This window comes from Sorex araneus, chromosome X, assembly GCF_027595985.1.
Source record: "Sorex araneus isolate mSorAra2 chromosome X, mSorAra2.pri, whole genome shotgun sequence".
In the NCBI taxonomy this organism is placed as follows: Eukaryota; Metazoa; Chordata; class Mammalia; order Eulipotyphla; family Soricidae; genus Sorex; species Sorex araneus.
The window spans coordinates 150,308,105-150,328,127 of record NC_073313.1 but is presented as its reverse complement, the minus strand read 5'-3'; the positions used below and the strand labels follow the sequence as shown (position 1 = coordinate 150,328,127).

Sequence of the window (20,023 nt, the reverse complement as noted above, 5' to 3'; positions counted from 1 at the left end):
TACTCCCTAAAGCATTATACAGATTCAATGCGATCCCTATAAATATACCCATGACATTCTTCAAAGAAATGGATCAAGCAATCCTAAAATTCATATGGAATAACAAACGTCCAAGGATAGTTAAAGCAATTCTTGTGAAAAAGACAATGGTAGGCATCACCCTCCCCAACGTCAAACTTTACTACAAAGCAGTAACAATTAAAACAGCATGGTACTGGAACAAAGGCAGAGCTGTAGACCAATGGAACAGGGTGGAATATCCCTTCACACAACCCCAAATGTATGATCATCTAATCTTTGATAAGGGAGCAAGAGATGTGAAATGGAGCAAGGAAAGCCTCTTTAACAAATGGTGCTGGCACAACTGGACAACCACATGCAAAAAAATGGGTTTAGACCTTGACTTGACACCATGCACAAAAGTCAAATCAAAATGGATTAAAGACCTCAACATTAGACCACAAACCATAAGGTACATTGAAGACAAGGTCAGCAAAACCCTCCACGATATTGAAGATAAAGGTACCTTCAAAGGTGACACGAAACTAAGCAATCTAGTAAAAACAGAGATCAACAAATGGGACTACATTAAACTAAAAAGCTTCTGCACCGCAAAAGATACAGTGACCAGAATACAAAGACTATCCACAGAATGGGAAAGGATATTTACACAATACCCATCAGATAAGGGGTTGATATCAATGGTATATAAAGCACTGGTTGAACTCTACAAGAAGAAAACATCCAACCCCATCAAAAAATGGGGCGAAGAAATGAACAGAAACTTTACCAAGGAAGAAATACGAATGGCCAAAAGGCACATGAAAAAGTGCTCTACATCAGTAATCATCAGAGACATGCAGATCAAAACAACCACGAGATACCACCTCACACCACAGAGACTAGCACACATCCAAAAGAACAAAATCAACCGCTGTTGGAGAGGATGTGGGGAGAAAGGGACCCTTCTTCACTGCTGGTGGGAATGCCGACTGGTTCAGCCCTTCTGGAAAACAATATGGACGATTCTCAAAAAATTAGATATTGAGCTCCCATTTGACCCAGCAATACCACTGCTGGGAATATATCCCAGAGAGGCAAAAAAGTATAATCAAAACGACATCTGCACATGTATGTTCATCGCAGCACTGTTTACAATAGCCAGAATCTGGAAAAAACCCGAATGCCCCAAAACGGATGACTGGTTGAGGAAACTTTGGTACATCTATACAATGGAATACTATGCAGCTGTTAGAAAAAAGGAAGTCATGAATTTTGTAGTTAAGTGGATAGGCATGAAAAGTTTCATGCTGAGTGAAATGAGTCAGAAAGAAAGAGACAGACATAAAAAGATTGCACTCATCTATGGTATATAGAATAACAGAGTGGGAGACTAACACCCAAGAACTGTAGACATAAGTACCAGGAGGTTGACTCCATGGCTTCGAGGCTGGCCTCACATTCTGGGGAAAGGGCAACTCAGAGAAGCGATCACGAATTATAATGTAGTCGAAGGCCATGTGGGGGAAGGGAGTTGCGGGCTGAATGAGGGCTAGAGACTGAGCACAATGGCCACTCAACATCTTTATTGTGGGCCTTAGAAGCTAAATAGAGAGAGAGAACAGAAGGGAATGCCCTGCCACAGTGGCAGGGTGGGGTGGGGGGAGATGGGATTGGGGAGGGTGGGAGGGACGCTGGGTTTACTGGTGGTGGAGAATGGACACTGGTGAAGGGATGGGTTCCCGAACTTTTTATGAGGGAAGTATAAGCAGAAAAGTGTAGAAATCTGTAACTGTACCCTCATGGTGATTCTCTAATTAAAAATAAATAAATTAAAAAAACAAAAAACAAAAAAAAGTACAGTAAAAAAATAAAAAAAATAAAATGGGGGAAACATTTTTAAAAAGTTAGCCCCAAACAAGTCTGGTATGGCCCACAAACAAACAAACAAAACCAACAAAAATAAAATCCACTGAACCAGGAAACTATGCTTAAATCAAGGAACAAAAACCCTTGGAAAAGGAAAACATAATTTACAGTGTTTCCACATTTTAATATTCAGGTGTCCAGTTTCTAAGAATACAATATTACCAAATAAACTATCACCAAAAAATGTCACCAAGTAAGAAAATTTGGCCCACTTCCAGGAAAAGATATTAATAGAAACTATTCCTAAGGAAATTCAGATATTTATTTTTTTTATTTTTGGGTCACACCCAGCAATGCTCAGGGGTCACTCCTGTATATGCACTGAGAAATTACTTCTGGCAGTGCTGAGGGGGGACCATATGGGATTCCAGGAATCAAACCTGGGTCGGCCATATGCAAAGCAAATGCCCTAGCCACTGTGCTATCATTCCGGTCCCATTCAGGCATTTCATTTAATAGATACACATTTTAAGTTAACAGCTAAGTGTGTTTAAAGAGCTAAAGAGGGACCAGAGAGATATTCCAGTGATTAAAGTGCTTGTCTTGAATGCTCCTGTCATAAGTTGGATCCCCAGCACCCTCTATAGTCCCCAGAGCACCATCACAACTAATCCCTGATTGCAGAGACAGGAGCAAGCCCTAAACACTGACAGGTGTGTCTACAAGTAGTTCACTCAAGTCATCCTGGACAGGATTGGCAGAAAACCAGACAAAGGACAACCATGCGAGCAAGCCGGGTTTCAAAAGGGATTCAGCATGATTGACCATATCCACATGGTGACCAAGCTCATGGAGGTTTCGACAGAGTTCAAGATGCCACTCTGTCTAACATTCATTGATTTAAAGGAGGCCTTTGATTCTGTTGAGACTAAAGGGGTTATTGAAGCCCTAGCCAAACAGGGCATTCAAACTCAGTATATCAGGATCGTCTGTGAGCTGACGAAAGAACGCATGGCCACCCACCTATGAGATGGTCAGACTTCTTCATCAAGACCCTGAATGAACAATTTGAGGTGCTTCGTGTTCCTGGAGTGAGCAGACGCCATTGGTCTACAATAGCATGCAACAGGGACGAATAGGACGTTTCTGGAGCCCACTTGAGCAAATCGATAAGCAATGGGATAACAAGTGATACAAGTGATAGACCTGACCTACAAGAAATGCTGTTGGTAGGTAGTTCTTTAAAAAGGCATTAGAGAGGCTGGAGCGATAGCACAGTGTGTAGGGCATTTGCCTTTCATGCATCCGACCCGGATTATATTCCCAGCATTCCATATGGTCTCTTGAGCACCACTAGGAGTAATTCTTGAGTGCAAAGCCAGGAGTAACTCCTGTGCATCGCAAGGTGTGATCCAAAAAGCAAAAAATAAAAGAAACAGAAAAAGAAAAAAGGCATTAGGGGCAATAGACAGTAACTCAAACTCATAGGAATGAATTTAGAGCACCAATAATGAATGGGTGAAAATGTAGATCATTTCAATTGATGATAAAACACATTGGACAAAGCCTAAGACTATTTTATAAGACAGAGTAAACAGGAATAGAGGGGAGCTTGTTAATTTCTCCAGAGAACATACAAAAATCACTACTGAACAATATAAATAAGTTTATCATAATTATTTGTTAGAGACATATAAATCAAAACCACAATCCAATACTTTATACCCACTAATATGGCTAGAGTAAAGAAACATATTGGGCTGGAAAGCTAGTACAGAGTATAGCTCTTGCCTTGCACACAGCTGACCTGTTTTCTATCCTAGCACTTCAAATGGTCTCCCAACCCCTACCAGGAGTGATCCCTGAATACAGAGTCAGGAGTAAGTTTTAAGTATATCCGACTGTGGCCCCAAAACAAAAGAAAACAACAATCTAGAATTTTTTTTTATTGTTGGACCTTTATCATTTTTTATTTTAATTTTTTATTAATGAATCACCGTGGGGGTACAGATACAGGTTTACATATTCTCGTGCCTGTGTTTCAGTCATATACAGCTTGAGTATCTATCCCTCCACCAGTACCCGTTCTCCACTGATGACCCCATCATCCCTCCCACCCCCCTACCCCATCCCCCTCCCCACCCCGCCTTATTGGCAGAGAATTCTCCTCTGTTCCCTCTCTCCCTTTGGGCATTGTGGTTAGTAATGGAGATCTTGGGTGGCCAATGTGTTCGGTCTATAATCTTCTCCGTGTACGCCTCTCCCATCCCGAACGGGTCCTCCTACCACATTTTTGCTTTCCCTTCTCTATCTGAGCTGCCCTTTCCCCCAGCATGTGAGGCTGGTCTCCAAGCCGTGAAATTTCATTAAGTATATTACTATCTGAAGACATTTCATATTTATATATTATTTTTGCAATGAGAAAAATAAGAGCTATCTTTTTAACAATTTTTAGTTTAGAATATGTTATTTACTATAATAGCTATGTTTTATATTAAATTTCAAGGATTTAATTATATAGTTTGAAAATTGGTACCCTTAAAACACATCTCCCACATTTCCTCACTACCAATCCACTAGAAAAAACATCATTCTACTCTCTGCTTTTGTGAATCTGACTTTTTAAAGATCCCATACGTAAAAACAGTATTTGTCTTTGTCTGATTTATTTCTCTTAGCATTAAAGTACTTAAGGTTTCATTCATACTCATCGATATGGCAACCTTGTCTTCTTTTTCACAGATTAACAATGAGAAAGAGATAGAGATAGAGAGAGATTTGCATTTACTATAGTTATCGATCGATGTGTCTATATTCTTTAAGTTTTGGGATCACACAGGATTATTTCTGGCTCTTACTCAGGAATTTCTCCAGGAAGAGTAATCCTCAGGGACCACTTCCTGCAGTGCTTAGGAGACTATATGTGGTATCAGGGGTTAGTTAGCCATGTACAAGACAAGCACCCTATCTGATGTACTATCTCTCTGGCCCTATATTCTATGATATTTGGGGTTTTTTGTTTTCATATTGGCTCTATCTTGTATTAATACATCTTAAGTTAAATTAATTCTAAATATTTAATACAGTTTTCACTATGATGAATGGAATATGCTATAACATTTTAATCAAGTTATTGCTAGGATAAAGGCCTTTTTTAATGTTTGACTTGTATTTACCTATCTTGCTGCAATCGTTCATTAATTCTAGGAATTTTTCCTATACTTTCTTGGACTTCAACACGTTTCTCCTCCAATAATTGAATTGATTGTGTTATTGGGCCGGAGCGATAGCACAACGGGTAGGGCGTTTGCCTTGCACGGGTCTGACCCGGGTTCAATTACTCTGTCCCCCTCAGAGAGCCTGGTAAGCTACCGAGAGTATCCTGCCCACACAGCAGAGCCTGGCAAGCTACCCATGGCGTATTCGATACGCCAAAAACAGTAACAACAAGTCTCACAATGGAGACATTACTGGTACTTGCTCAAGAAAATTGATGAACAACAGGACAGCAGTGCTACAGTGCTATTGTGTTATTGTCTTCCTCTACTTGGTGGGACCTCAAAAGCAATATCAGTTATCATAGCATTTACAGGAGGCCCTGTAAATTGTTCCTCAATTCAGTTTAAGTAGTTCCTCAATTTAGTTTAAGTAGTTTCAGAGTTTCTTCATTTAGATTCATATTTTTACTTGTCTAGCGTGTTAATACATTCAATACTGTGTTGCAAAGCATAATGAGTTGTTTGCTTCTTACTGGTTTTAAGAGAAATATTTGCTATGATTTTTGCTGAAAAATTTTTGCTTTGAAGTTTCAGGCTGCAACTAGCAGTGTAATGTACAACTGGCTATTTGCAGTTGCATGCTGGGGGAGCATGTGGTGGCTGGGGTTAAAGTCAGGCCTTCTGAAAGCAAAGCATGCACTTCAGTCTGTTGAAGTATTTCTCTGGTCCAGGCTGAAAATATCTGATGATAATTTTCTATCGAGTTATGAAACTTAATGAATTAATTAAATCATTCAACAAGCAATTATTAAATACTTACTAAGTTTCAGGTACTATTTCAGTCACTTGGTACACATCAGTGAATGCAACAGGCAAGAAACTCCCTGCCCTAGTAGAGCTTACATTCTAGTTGAGGGAGACAGTAAATAAGCTAGAAAAAAAAAACATAATACAAACTACTTTAGTGTATGATAAATACTAAGGTAAAAAATAAGGCTAGACAGGAAAGTACAGAAGGAATAGGGTAGAGACTGTGATTCGAGATGGGGTGACAAGAGAAAGGCCTTACTTAGAAGATATCAGGAAAAAAACCTGAGAAAAAAACCTGAAAGAAGAGCGAGGGCAAATCTGGCACAATCTGAGGGAAAGTATTCCATCTAAGGGCAAACCGAGTTAAAGGCTCAAGGGAGAGAGTTTGTCAGGGCAATTTGAAGAAAGGCGAAGAGATCAGAGTGATGAAAGTGAAGGCAGAGAAAACGAGGACAAAGAGGTAAGATGGAGTGTGTACTATAAATCTCTGAGTTAACTAAAATGAGTATCACCACTGCACAGAGGAGAGGAAGAAAACTTTATTTTCCACAGTTTAAGTTGAAGATTCCCCAGAGGAAAAGGCCAACACACAGAATATTCTGACTAGCTGTTTTCCTACCTCGTTTAGGATGGGTTCCAACTTTCGTACAGTTGGGGCACTGGAAAACTATTCTCAGACAGGAAAATTTCCACTAAAGTTAAATCATTTGTCTCTGATAGGCATACATATAGCAATTCCTAATATCCTGACTGAAAAATAAAATGCACTTTTGAAACTGGAAATGAAGAAATCTCTGAGGCAGGAACTGTCCATCCTAGGTGGCAAGGATGCAGATTAAGAGAGAACTCATCCTACCTAAACTGCGGTTAGATGAACATTTGACCTTAATCTATACTGCCCAACCTGCTCTCTTCATACTGTCACTGCCAGGAGCTAGCATATATGGGCTGAGACCACAAAGGAAAACGTTTCTTCTCTTTATGGCTGACTGGGAAAACCTTGCAAATTCAACTTTTCTGCATCCAATTTTGTTCTATGGCTGTGAGGATTTACATTTTGAGTCTAAATGAGATCAGGAGACTAATTAGCAGGAGAGTAACATGATAGTGGTATGACTTACATTTTAACATGATTGCTCTGGCTGTGTTTGTAGAATGACCTGGTGGAGGGGTGGCTAGGCATGTGAGTGAGGAGAACAGTCAAGAACTTGTTGCCATAATACAGGCTTTGGACAGATTAGGTACAATAGAGATGCTAATTGGTTGAGAGGTAGGGAGAACGAAGCAAGGGAATGCCATTTTTGCATGGCTCTTTATAGAATTGTCGGGGTGTATTTATGAGTAGGAATGGATTTTTACTAAAAACTTTTCTTGCCCCAACTGATGATTATATTTTTTCTTATTAAATTTGTTGACATGGCCAATTCTATTTTTTGTGCTATATGAACATTCTTACTACTAAGAGGAAGATATCTTGGCTGTTTTTTCCCATCCTCTCCATCATCTTTATTCCTTCATTTCTTTTGTAAAATACAATATATTTTTAAAAATTTTATTGAATCACCGTGAGATAGTTACAAGCTTTCATGTTTGAGTTACAATCACAAAATGATCAAACACTCATCCCTCCACCAGTGTATATTCCCCACCACCAATATCCCCTGTATACCCCCCTTTCCTGCCCTCCCCCTGCCTTCATGGAAGACAATATCCCCCATACTCTCTCTCTCTATTTTGGGGCATTATGACTTGCAATACAGATACTGAGAGGTCATAGTGTTTGGTCCATTATCTACTTTCGGCACACATCTCACATCCCGACTGATTCCTTCAGCCGTCACTTTCTTAGTGATACCTTCTCAATTCCATCTGCCTTCTCCCCTCCGCTCATGAAGTAGGCTTCCAGCTATGGGGCAATCCTCCAGGCCCTTGTATCTACTGTCCTTGGGTGTCAGCCTTATGTGATGTTATTCTATACTCCACAAATGAGTACAGTCCTTCTATGTCTGTCCCTCTCTTTCTGACTCATTTCATTTAGCATGATACTCTCCAAATCAAGTACCTTGGAATTAGCTTAACCAAAGAGGCGAAGGACCTATACAAGGAAAATTACAAAACACTACTTCAAGATATAAAAGAGGACATTAGGAAATGGAGACACATCCGCTGCTCATGGATAGGGAGAATTAACATTATCAAAATGGCAATACTGTCCAAAGGACTACACAAATTTAATGCGGTCCCTATCAGGATACCCATGGCTTTTTTCAAAGAAAGAGACAAAACACTCCTGAAATTTATATGGAAAAATAAACCCCCACGAATAGCTAAAGCAATCCTTGGGAAAAAGAAGATGGGTGGCATCATCTTCCCCAACTTCAAACTCTACTACAAAGCAGTAGTAATTAAAACAGCATGGTATTGGGATAGAACCAGACCTGCAGACCAATGGAACAGAAATGAATATCCTGTCACAGACCCTCAAATATATGGCCACGTAATCTTTGACAAAGGAGCAAGAAATGTGAAGTGGAACAGGGAAAGCCTCTTCAACAAGTGGTGCTGGAAAAACTGGATAGCTACCTGCAAAAAAAAAGAGCTCTGACCTCTGCCTAATGCCAGGCACAAAAGTCAGATCAAAGTGGATTAAAGACCTCAATATCAGACATGAATTATAAGGCACATAGAGGAAAATGTAGGCAGAACTCTCCATGACATTGAAGCTAAAAACCTCTTTGAGGATGAAACATGACTGACAATGCAAGTGGAAGCAAACACAAACAAATGGAACTACATCAAACTAAGAAGCTTCTGCACTTCAAAAGAAACATAAAGAGCCCACATAATGGGAAAGAATATTTACCCAACACCCATCTGATAAGGGATTAATATCCAGGATATACACGACACTAGTAGAATTGTACAAGAAAAAAATCTCCAACCCCATCAAAAATGGGGAGAAGACATGAACAGAAGTTTCCTCAAAAAAGAAATACAAATGGCCAAAAGGCACATGAAAAAATGCTCCACATCGCTAGATATCAGGGAGATGCAAATAAAAACAACAATAAGATACTGTCTCACACCACAGAGACTGGCACACATTCAAAAGAACAAAAGCAACCAGTGCTGGCTTGGTTATTGGGGGAAAGGGACGCTCTTTCACTGTTAGTGGTAATGCCGACTCGACCAGCCTTTCTGGAAAACAATATAGACAGTCCTTCAAAAACTATAAATTGAGCTTCCATATGACCCTGCAATACCACTTCTGGGAGTATATCCTGAGAATGCAAAAAAAGCACAGTAGAAGTGACATCTGTACCTATATGTTCATTGCAGCACTGTTCACAATAGCCAAAATCTGGAAACAACCCGTGTCCTAGAACAGATGACTGGTTAAAGAAACTTTGGTACATCTAAACAATGGAATACTATGCAGCTATTAGGAGGGATGAAGTAATGAAATTTGCTTATAAAAAGATACAATATTTGAAACCATATTTTCCTACCACTTACTGATATATTTGAAATGTATGACCTGTATGTCTCCTGGCAAACAGATGTCTATGAGCAGGTATGGGTGCCTAGTTAACGTTTGAAGCATTGAGTCTAGAAACAGATAAGAGGATTCCAGACAATTAATTTCCCTGTGATATTTCCTTTCAGGTATCCTCACCTGAGTCCCAAGAACATGGATTCCTTTATTGTGGGCTGTAACCTCTTTGCTAAATTTTCTGCATACATTAAGAATACACAGAAGGAGGCAAATAAAAGTAAGATAACTTTCTTTAAATCTCTGGATTTTTTGTTTTGTTTTGGGGTCACACTTGGTGGTGCTCAGGGTTTTCTCGTGGTTCTGAGCACAGATTACTCTTAGTGGGCTTGGGGACCATACGAGTTGCTGGAGGTTGAACCTGGGCCAGCTGTGTGCAAAGAAAGTGCCTTATCCACTGTACTATTTCTCATGCCCATTAAACCTGTTTTTCTCTATCACCTGTTTATTCTCACATTCTCAGTCAACTAGAATGGGATGTTTGAGAATACTCTCGCTCTCACCCGCTGTTCTAAAATTTCCTTCAAAGAACGTTTTTTTTTGCTTTTTTGGGTCACACCCGACAATGCACAGGGGTTACTCCTGGCTCTGCACTCAGGAATTACTCCTGGCGGTTCTCAGCGGACCATATGGGATGCTGGGAATCGAACCTCGGTCAGCCGCATGCAAAGCAAACGCCCTACCCGATGTGTTATTGCTCCAGCCCCTCAAAGAACTTTTATTGGATGTAAAATGTACCCTGTGTACCTTTAAGATTTCTTAAGCCAAAACACCTGCCCTGTCTCACAAACATTGCTGAATAAGTTTACTATCCTGAGTCTTAAGAGCTGTCTCTAATTCTACTTTCAGATTCTTCTGTTGAGTGATGAGATATCATTTTTCATTGTTTCTTCAACTCTCCTAATGCACCTCTTTGAGAAAATTTCAAATATATTTCCACGAACCATTTCATTAACAGTCAAACTCTTATTAGAGGATAGTTGAGCATTCTAGCTATTTTGATTACAAAGAGCCAGTATAAGCAAATAAATAGATGAGTCTAAATGTGGAAAATATATCGATCATGAATACAATACTTTCATAAGTAAACCTATAACTTTATTACTCAGATTTTGAAAAGTCTCTGCTCAGAGAATTTAAACGTCTGGATGACTATTTAAACACCCCACTTCTGGATGAAATTGATCCATACAGCCCTGAAGAACTCAGAGTTTCCAGAAGATTGTTCTTGGATGGAGATAAACTGACATTAGCTGACTGCAGCCTACTACCCAAATTGAACATCATTAAAGTAAGTCTTTAGAGACCAGGCTCAGTGGTTTGGGAGGGAACTGAGATTTTGTCAGTATAATGTACAGTTACCTATTGATGTATATGATGACTTTGTCATCATTGTTATATATACAGTATATCTCCATCTTATTTTCTTCTCAGAGGAAAAATCATAATGACATCCCCTGGGAAGTTTAAAACTTCTTGATTATTTCTTCCTAAATCAGAAGATATCTTCTATTATGAAATAAAGATATCATCCATTTCACACAGTTGTTGAGAAATTACATTAAGATTGGTAAAATTATGGGAGTCAGAGCGATAGTACAGTGGGTGAGGCATTTGCCTTGCACACGGCCAATCCAGGTTCAATCCCCGTTATCCCATATGGTCCCCCGAGCACCGCCAGGAGTAATTCCTGAGTGCAGATCCAGGAGTAACCGCTGAGCATCTCCAGGTGTGACCGAAAAAGAAAAAAAAAACAACTAAAACCAACTAAGATGGGTAAAATTCCTAAACAGGAGCCAGAGGTATAGTACAACAGATAGGGTTGATCCAGAATTGATTCCTGGTACCCCATTTGGTTCTCTGAGCCCCTCCAGGAGTGATCCCTGAGTGAGAGACAGCAGTAAACATTGAGCACTACTGGGTGTGGCCCCCAAACAAAAAAATTCCAAAAACAGTGTCTATGTCACAACTAGGAGCAAATAATGAGGGCTGCTAGTATGATGATGGTTTAACAAAATTTTACTAAACAGAATTTATATTTTTCTCAGGTTATATGCCAAACACAGTATGTATACAGAATTAGGACACTGTAGGGGTCCTAATTGAACTCTTAATTTAGTAGAGAAATACAAATTATTTTGCCTGTATTCTTTCTTGTAAAGACAGTTGCTAAATATAAACACAATTGGTAGTTTATAGCTACCAATTCATGGCAAAAAATGAAATCTGAGATTTCTCAAGTTTATTTTGTAATAATTTTAAAGTAAGATGTTCTCAATGATCTTTACTGTTAAAATATGTCTCTAGGGGCCAGATAATATTCAGATGATTGGGTGTTTGCCTTGTAAACAGCCAACCTGTGTTCCATCCCCGTCACCCCATATGGTCCCACAACCCAGCTAAGAGTGTTTCCTGAGCACAGAGTTAGGAATAAGCCCTGAGCACCATTGGGTATAACCTAAAAGCAAAACAAAAAATAATAAAAAATAAAATGTCTCTATACAATAGATATAAGACTGATGCCTTTCATTACCACCATTTACACTCTCCCCACCCTCACTCTGTTTTTCCAAAATCCTAGGTTGCTGCCAAGAAATATCGTAACTTTGAAATTCCAGCAGAGTTCTCAGGAGTCTGGCGCTATCTCCAAAATGCCTATGCCCGTGAAGAATTTACCCACACGTGCCCTGAAGACAAGGAAATTGAACATACCTATGCAACTGTGGCTAAACAAAAGAGTTAGAATTGTTCTTTCATTAAAAAAAAGAAAGCTCTCTTAACAAATTTCATTTGCTAACACAGCAGAAAATGTATTGGATATAAGAATATGTAAAATGGTTTTCTCTAGCCACCTCTTATGAAAAATAGTGCTATATTTTCTGTACTTTTCCCACTGTGTATTTACAAGGTTTTCATATTTTCACTTTATTTCCTCCACTTTCATGACATAACCATTGCAATCTTAAATGATATGGAGAGCATCAGCATCCTTGGCTATTTGATCAAATTAGTAAAATGTATCATGCTCAACAGATATGGAAAGTTACAAATGTCATAAGTGTAAACACAATCACAAACTGTTTCTTAAAAATATTTCCATCTAGGGGCTGGAGAGATAGCACAGCAGGTAGGGCGTTTGCCTTGCACGCGGCCAACCCGGGTTCAAATCCCAGCATCCCATATGGTCCCCTGAGCACGGCCAGGGGTAATTCCTGAGTGCAGAGCCAGGAGTAACCCCTGTGCATCGCCAGGTGTGAACCAAAAAGAAAAAAAATATTTCCATCTAAATCATTAAAAATATATATATTTTAGTTTGTCACACGGATATTTATTTCTGAAATGGATAATGAAATCATAGATTTAACATATCATATAGGCAAATCCTAAAATAAATGATTAAGAAAAAGTCAGTTTTAGGTGCCAGAGAGATAGTACAGAGGGTGAGGCCGTTTCTTTCCATGACAACACCCAGGTTTTATCCCCAGTACTGCAGGTGGTCCCCAAGCACCAACAAGAGTGATCCCTGAGAATAGCTATGTGTGTCCCAAAAACCAAGAATATAAAACAAAGACCAAGAAAATGACAACTCTAGGAAAAAATAAAGATGAGCTGGTCACAAAATGGTGTTTAACATCTGATATATTATTGCCGCATAGTCAGAGATGATAATGAGACTATTATCTGTATGACTAGATTATATTGCTGTTGTTAATGAGTAAGCAGTCATTAGATTAAAAGTATAATAGAGGGGCCGGAGAGATAGAATGGCTGGTAGGGTGTTTGTTTTCCTTGCATGTGGTCAACCCAGGTTCAGTACCCAGCATCCTGTATGGTACCCCGAGTCCACCAAGAGTGATTCCCAAGCACAGAGGCAGAAGGAAATCCTGAGCTCTTCCAGGGATGACCCCCAAACAACAGCAAAATATAATAGAGGGAAAGGGATATGGGTAAAATGGTGATAGATGTGGTGTTGCAATTATGTCCATATGCAACCGTTATAGTATTATAGATCAAAAATATGTAATATAAATAAAATATAAAATATATAACAGTCTCAAAGTAAATCGTGTCTTTTATTCAATGGAAGTAATTAGGAAACTTAGAAATCTGAGTGATCAAAAGACTTTGTTGCTACCATGTGAGAATAAGGATCACTGTCATTAGAGAATAATAAAATTTTTCTACAGAAATATATAAATATACAGAAATATATACATTTCTATATGTGCTCAGATACACATGCTAAAATACAATCAACTACTCAAATCACAAAATTTTAAAAGGGTGAAATTCATAATGGATGGGTATAGTAGTAGCAGGTGTGGCGTGTTTAAAGGTTTATAAACATCTAAATATTTTTTAAAAATACAAACATTTAACTCATATAAAACAGTAATACTTTGATTATTTTTTTAAAGCTAAACTTAACTCATTACTTCAAAAGAGAAACAAAGTTCAGCTTTAGAAAAAGGAGTACACAAAGGTCCAAAAAAAATAACCTAACCACACAGCTGGAAACAACAACAACAACAAAAGGAACACAAAGCAAGCAGAAGGGAGTCAGTAATAAAACTTAGAGCAAAAGTCAATGAAATGGAAACAAGGAAACAATTCCAAAGATCAATAAAACCAAGATCTTGTTCCTTGAAAGAATAAACAAAACTGATATATCTTTATCTAGACTCACAAAGAACTAATAAAATGAATCAGAAATGAACGGGAAGATGTAACTAAAGATACAACAGAAATTCAAAGGATTATCAGGGATTACTATGAAAATATTTATGCCATGAAATTGGAGAACCTAGAAAAAATGGATAATTTTTTTAAACTATTACAACTTTCTAGCTAATCTGAACCAAGAGGAAACAACACCTGAACAGAGTCATTGTTACCAAGAAAACCTAAATGGGTAATCAAAACTTTCTCCCAAAACAAAAACCCGGATTTAGGCTGGTTCACCAGTGAGTTCTTCCAAATGTCTAAAGAAGACCTACTTCCAATCCTACTCAGGCTCTTCCAGAAAATCAAAGAAATAGGAACCCTCCTAAGCAGTTTCTATGAAGCAAACATTACCCTGACACCAAAAGCAGACAGAAACACCACTTTAAAAGCTAACTCTAGACCTCTATCTCTGATGAATACAGACACAAAGATCCTTAAAAATATTATCAAATTGAATCTAACAATATACTAAAAATATCATATACCATGACCAAGCTGATTTATCCCAAGAATCCAAGGACTGTTTAACATGTGCAAGTCAATCAGTGTAATATACCACATCAATAGAAAGAAAAATAAAAATCATATAATCATATTAATTGATGCAGAGAAAGCATTTGACAGGATCCACACCCATTTATGATAATAATAATAAAATGGGGATTGAAGGAACTTTCCTCAATTTAATTAAAGCCATTTACTATGAACTCACAGTGACCATATTATTGACCATATTACTGTTGAAAAACTCTGCGCTTTCCCTCTAATATCAGGCACAAGACAAGGTTTCTCACTCTCACCAGCGGTATTCAATTAGTATTAGAATTCCTTGCCATAGCAATTAGTCCAGGAAAAGATATGAGTATTTGGATTGAAAAATAAAACTATCACTGTTCTCAGATAACATCATACTATATCTAGAAAACACCGAAGAATCAATCAAAATACTCCTAGAAACAAAACCAAACATGTATAGTAATGTGACAGGGTACAAAATTACGATGCAAAAATCCATGGAAGCCCTCCAGCGCCACCGGCCTATTCTCTCAGGTGTGAGCCCCCCACCCAGGCCGGCGCCCCACTCCCGTGCCTGTGCCCCAGCCCACCACCAAGACCCAAACTCTTCCCAGCATTCCAGACCGGCAGCCTGCCTTCAGCACCACCCCTCCAAGGCCACCAGCTTGCTCTCAGCACTCCCCAGGCTCCCTAAACCAGTGTGGGGACTTCCCCAACTAGTGACCCATTCCTGCACATGCCCCAACCTGGACCCAGGATAGCAAAACCTCCCAGCATCACTCAGGACCTACAGCGCGGCAGGGGCGTGGCCATCACAGCAGGAGCTTTCCTAGCACTCTGAATTCATATCTCAATCTCCATTACTTAATTCTGTGGAGAACATCCTGGCTATCTCAAACACAATAGGCCAATAGCCTACTAGTCTATTCCAAATTCATCAAAAGACCAGTGAACACAAGAAGCTGTACAAGCCTAATACAAAAGAACACATCCTCTGAATCTTCACTGGAAGCCTTACATAAGAACACCTGAGCAGAAGGACGTATTCTAAAAGGGGAAAAAGGCGACCAATATGGGACAAGCTCATCTAGAATACTTTCTCACAGCAAGAGGGGAATACTGATAGTGAATTGGAAGGTGCCATCTCCATACTACCAAAACAACATGAAAAAAACAGCACAAATCTCCACCATGAGGAGAGGATAAAGAAAAGAATCTGGAAGCCTCAACAGGGGCTAACCACAAATATGATCTCTCGAATAAAGAATTCAGAGATAAAATGTTGAAGTTCAATAAACTCAAAGAAATGGTGGAAAAGGCATCCAGCAAATTAAAGGAGGACATGAAAGAAACAGTGGAATGGACATCGAAGAAAATCACTTGTATCACTTGTCATTCCGTTGATCTTCTATTTGCTCGAGCGAGTACCAGAAATGTCTCCATTCATCCCTGTCACGTGCCCAATGGCATTTGTTCCCTCTAGGAACACGAAGAGCCTCAAACCATTTGTTCAGGGTCTTGATGAAGAAGTTTGACCATCTCGTAGATGGGCAGCCAGGCATTGTTTTGATGTCCTGTGGAATCCAGTGGGTAACAGCTCTAGTCCAGCGGTCATCTAAAAATTGCATTACGTGTCCGGCCCATCTGATTTTAATGCGTTGGCAAATGAGACAGCATCCCTGATTCTTGATCATCGACAGAGGTCAGAATCTCCGGATTCCTTTTCTCACTTGAGTGAAATGTGATATTCCAAGCATAGCTCTTTCGATTCCTCTTTGGGATACCGGAATAGTGTTCTCATCCAGTTTTCGTAGGGCCCAGGTCTCGGAGGTACATGTTAGTGCAGGAAGAACGATGGAATTGAAAAGATGGGCTCGGAGCTGGAGTTTACTCATCCTCTTAACAACTTCTTCGATGCTCTTGAAGGCGTTCCTTGCTGCTCTCTTCCTCCTGCAAAATTCTACCTCCAAGTCGTTTCTCATGTTCAATTCTCGACCCAGGTACACATAGCTGCTGCATTTGGAGATGTATGTTCCATTGAGAGCAAATGGAACATCAGGTAGTAGTTCGTTTTTCATGAACATTATCTTGGTGAGATTCAGCTACAGTCCGACCTTTCAACACTCACACTTGAAGTTGGCCAGCATTTGTGCTGCTTGGGAAATGTTTGGTGTTATTAGAACAATGTCATCAGCGAAGCAGAGGTGGTGTAGTTGCCGAACGTCTATCTTCATTCCCATTACTTCCCATTCCAGTCGTTGCATGATGTTCTCGAGGGTGGCACTAAAGAGTTTCGATGAAATGGTATCACCCTATTGAACCCTTCTCTTTATGTCGATGATCACTTCCTTATAGAATGGTGAGATCCTGGTGGTGAATCCATATACAGCTCTCGGAAGATCTTGATGTGCTGAGTTTGAATGCCCTGTTTAGCTAGGGCTTCGATGACCTTTTCAGTCTCAACAGAATAAAAGGCCTTCTTTAAACTGATGATTGTTAGACAGAGCGGCATATTCAACTCTCGTAAAATTTCAATGAGCTTGGTCACTGTGTGGATATGGTCGATCGTGCTGAATCCTTTTCGGAACCTGGCTTGTTCTGCCTATTCTGTTCAGGATGACTCGAGTGAACAACTTGTAGATGACTGATAACAGGCAGATTGGGCAATAGTTGCCCATGTTGTGGATGTCTCCTTTCTTGTACAAGAGAATGGTCCTGCTGGTTTTCCATTGGGACAGAACCTTGCATACTGACAGGTAGCGTGTGAAGAGCTGAACCAGTATATTGATGAGTACTGGCAGCAGATTCTTCAGGTGTTTGGGTCTGACCTTCTCTGGACCAGGTGCTGCATGCATCTTTACCAACAAAATGGTGTGTCAGATTTCAGAAGGGTGAATGTTGGGAACGACATATCCATCCTTTGGAATTTGGTATGTGGGTAGGTGGATGTGGCTATCGAAGAGATCCGAGTAGAAGTTGTGAATAATCTTCTCCATTGCCCTTGTGAAAGATGTGATAGATCCATCAGGATGTCGGAGGGCAGTCATCTTGGTCTTGTAGTTGGCAAAGGACAGGCGAGCGTTGTATATACTTTTCCCAGCTTCTGCTACATTGGCCAACACTGCTGCTCTTCTCTCTTTGAAGTCTTCCTTTATTGTTTCTCTGCACAGCTTTGTGAATTCGGATACTAGCTTGTGATTGCCTGAAGCTTGTGCCAAACCACATTGGCGAAAGAGCACCAGAGTTTCTGATGACAGGCATCTGTTTGTGGCTTTCCCACTCTTGGCATTGCTCATGCAGTCATGGAGGTGCTGAACCAGTCTATCGTATTCCTTGTTTACATTGTCAACGATGGCATCTTCCCATGTTGCCACAATAGTGCCAAAAAGCTCCCAGATGGTGGTCATTCTGGGAGTTCTCTTCTTAAACTTAAGCTTTGCAGTCCTTTATCCCCGCTCTGTGAAGTAGAATTTTTCATGAAGGAGACGGTGGTCTGATCCCATGTCTCGTCCGATCCCATGTCCAGCATTTAAATTTGGCCTTTTGGAACTGTCAGTTACCATGGATAGTCTTGGTCAACGTGATGAACTCAGACAGTTTCTCACCCTGTTCACTTCATTCTAGCCATATGTCCTGTTGTGGAGTTCTTCAGGCGACCTGCTCGGACCTATTTTGGCATTAAAATCACTGACAATGATCTTGTAGAAGGTGTCATCTTTTTTAAAGAACTTCTCCAGCTCCATGTAGAACTTCTCAATTTCTTCTTCATCCTAGTTGGATGTTGGTGCATAGACGATGAAGATAACAACTGCTGGCAGTGAGCCACATCTATTCAAGCATAAGGGTCCGATTTGGGTTGTTAGGCATTCGAATGAATCAATGCTCATGGCCAATTCGTGTTGACAAGGACAAGGACACCACCGACGCCTCTATTGTCGCATGTTCCGAGGAACAATTCTTCGCCAGTTTTGAAAATGTCATAATGTGATCGATCCCTTCTTGTTTCGGTCAGACCAATGATGTACTTGATCTTCTTGCGCTTGCACCATCAGGTCCTAGATGGCTGCCTCCATGCCAGTGTACATGTGTTGAAAGTACAGACAGTCATTTTAGTCCTCGTTTTGGCAGTGTAGTTTGTCCCTGAGATTTTATCAGCTTCTCCTTGCTCATCCTACTTAACTCTGCCATACTGGGGCCTCTTTCAGGGTCAGGGGATTGAGGCCCATTGTTGTTACTGTTTTGGCATATCAAATACACCATGGGTAGCTTGCCAGGCTCTGTCATGTGGGTGGGGTAGCTTCCCGGGCTCTCCAGAGCAATGAAGGCTTTTTGGGTGTCCTCTAATTGCCATTACAAGTGTCCCCATGGTTCACACCATATTTGAACCCCATCAAATATGGTGTGCTAACTATGGAAAATTGGTATTAAGTGTTTTACGAAGTGTCTGGAAAGCGGCCTGGAGCGTGGAAGTGACTGGATAGTGAAGGTAGTGGAGGTCGGCCGATGAAGTATTTATCTGGAGGCAGTAGGGTGGGTCATCTGAGTGTGATCCCTGGGGCATCGGAGATTGGGGGAGTTAGGCAGAGGATCTCTATTTCCGGGTCTTATTGAGCCTGTAGTCTAAGGTCACAAAATTCCGATTTACCTGGTTCTGTGGGGCTTCAGTCATGCATGAGGTTCGGCCCGAGAGTCCAGAAAGTGGCCTGGAGCATGGCGGTGGCTGAATAATGGAGGTAGTTGGGGAGCCAAGAAAATATTAGAAGAAATGAGAGTAGAAATAAGAAAGCTACAAACAGATGTGTCACCAATAAAGGATTCTGTACATGAAATTAAAAACTCAGTAGGTGCCATCAATAGGAGAATGACTACAGTCAAAAACAGAATCAGTGAGCTTGAAGATGAGCTACAGAAAGCTTACAGGCAACAACAAACAATGGGAAAAGTCTTCAAGTACTTAAAACAACTGCTAATAAGCACTGTTTACAATAACCAAAATCTGGAAAAAAACGGAGTGCCCAAAACCAGATAACTGGTTAAAGAAACTTTGGTACACCTACACAATGGAATACTATGCAGCTGTTAGAAAAGATTAAGTCATCAAATTTGCATATAAGTGGATCAACATGGAAAGTATCATGTTAAGTGAAATGAGTCAGAAAGAGAGAGGCAGACATAGAAAGATCGCACTCATCTGTGGAATATAAAATAACAGTAGGAGATTAACACCCAAGAGTAGTAGAGATAAGGACCAGGAGGTCTGCCCCACAGCTTGGAAATGGGCCTTACATTCTGAGGGAAAAGGCAGCTCAGATAGTGAAGGGAACACCAAGTA

The 20,023-nt window shown here is 40.1% G+C and overlaps 1 protein-coding gene across 1 annotated transcript in view; it reads left to right on the top strand.

The window, feature by feature from the left end:
• Positions 1-13,447, top strand: part of CLIC2 (chloride intracellular channel 2) — a 53,420-nt gene extending 39,973 nt beyond the window's left edge. Inside the window, exons 4-6 of the mRNA XM_012935682.2 lie at positions 9,564-9,670; positions 10,560-10,741; positions 12,032-13,447. Coding sequence (XP_012791136.2) covers positions 9,564-9,670; positions 10,560-10,741; positions 12,032-12,193 — 451 coding nt within the window. The 3' untranslated portion in view covers positions 12,194-13,447. The remainder of the gene's footprint in view (positions 1-9,563; positions 9,671-10,559; positions 10,742-12,031) is intronic.
• Positions 13,448-20,023: the final 6,576 nt, after the last annotated feature.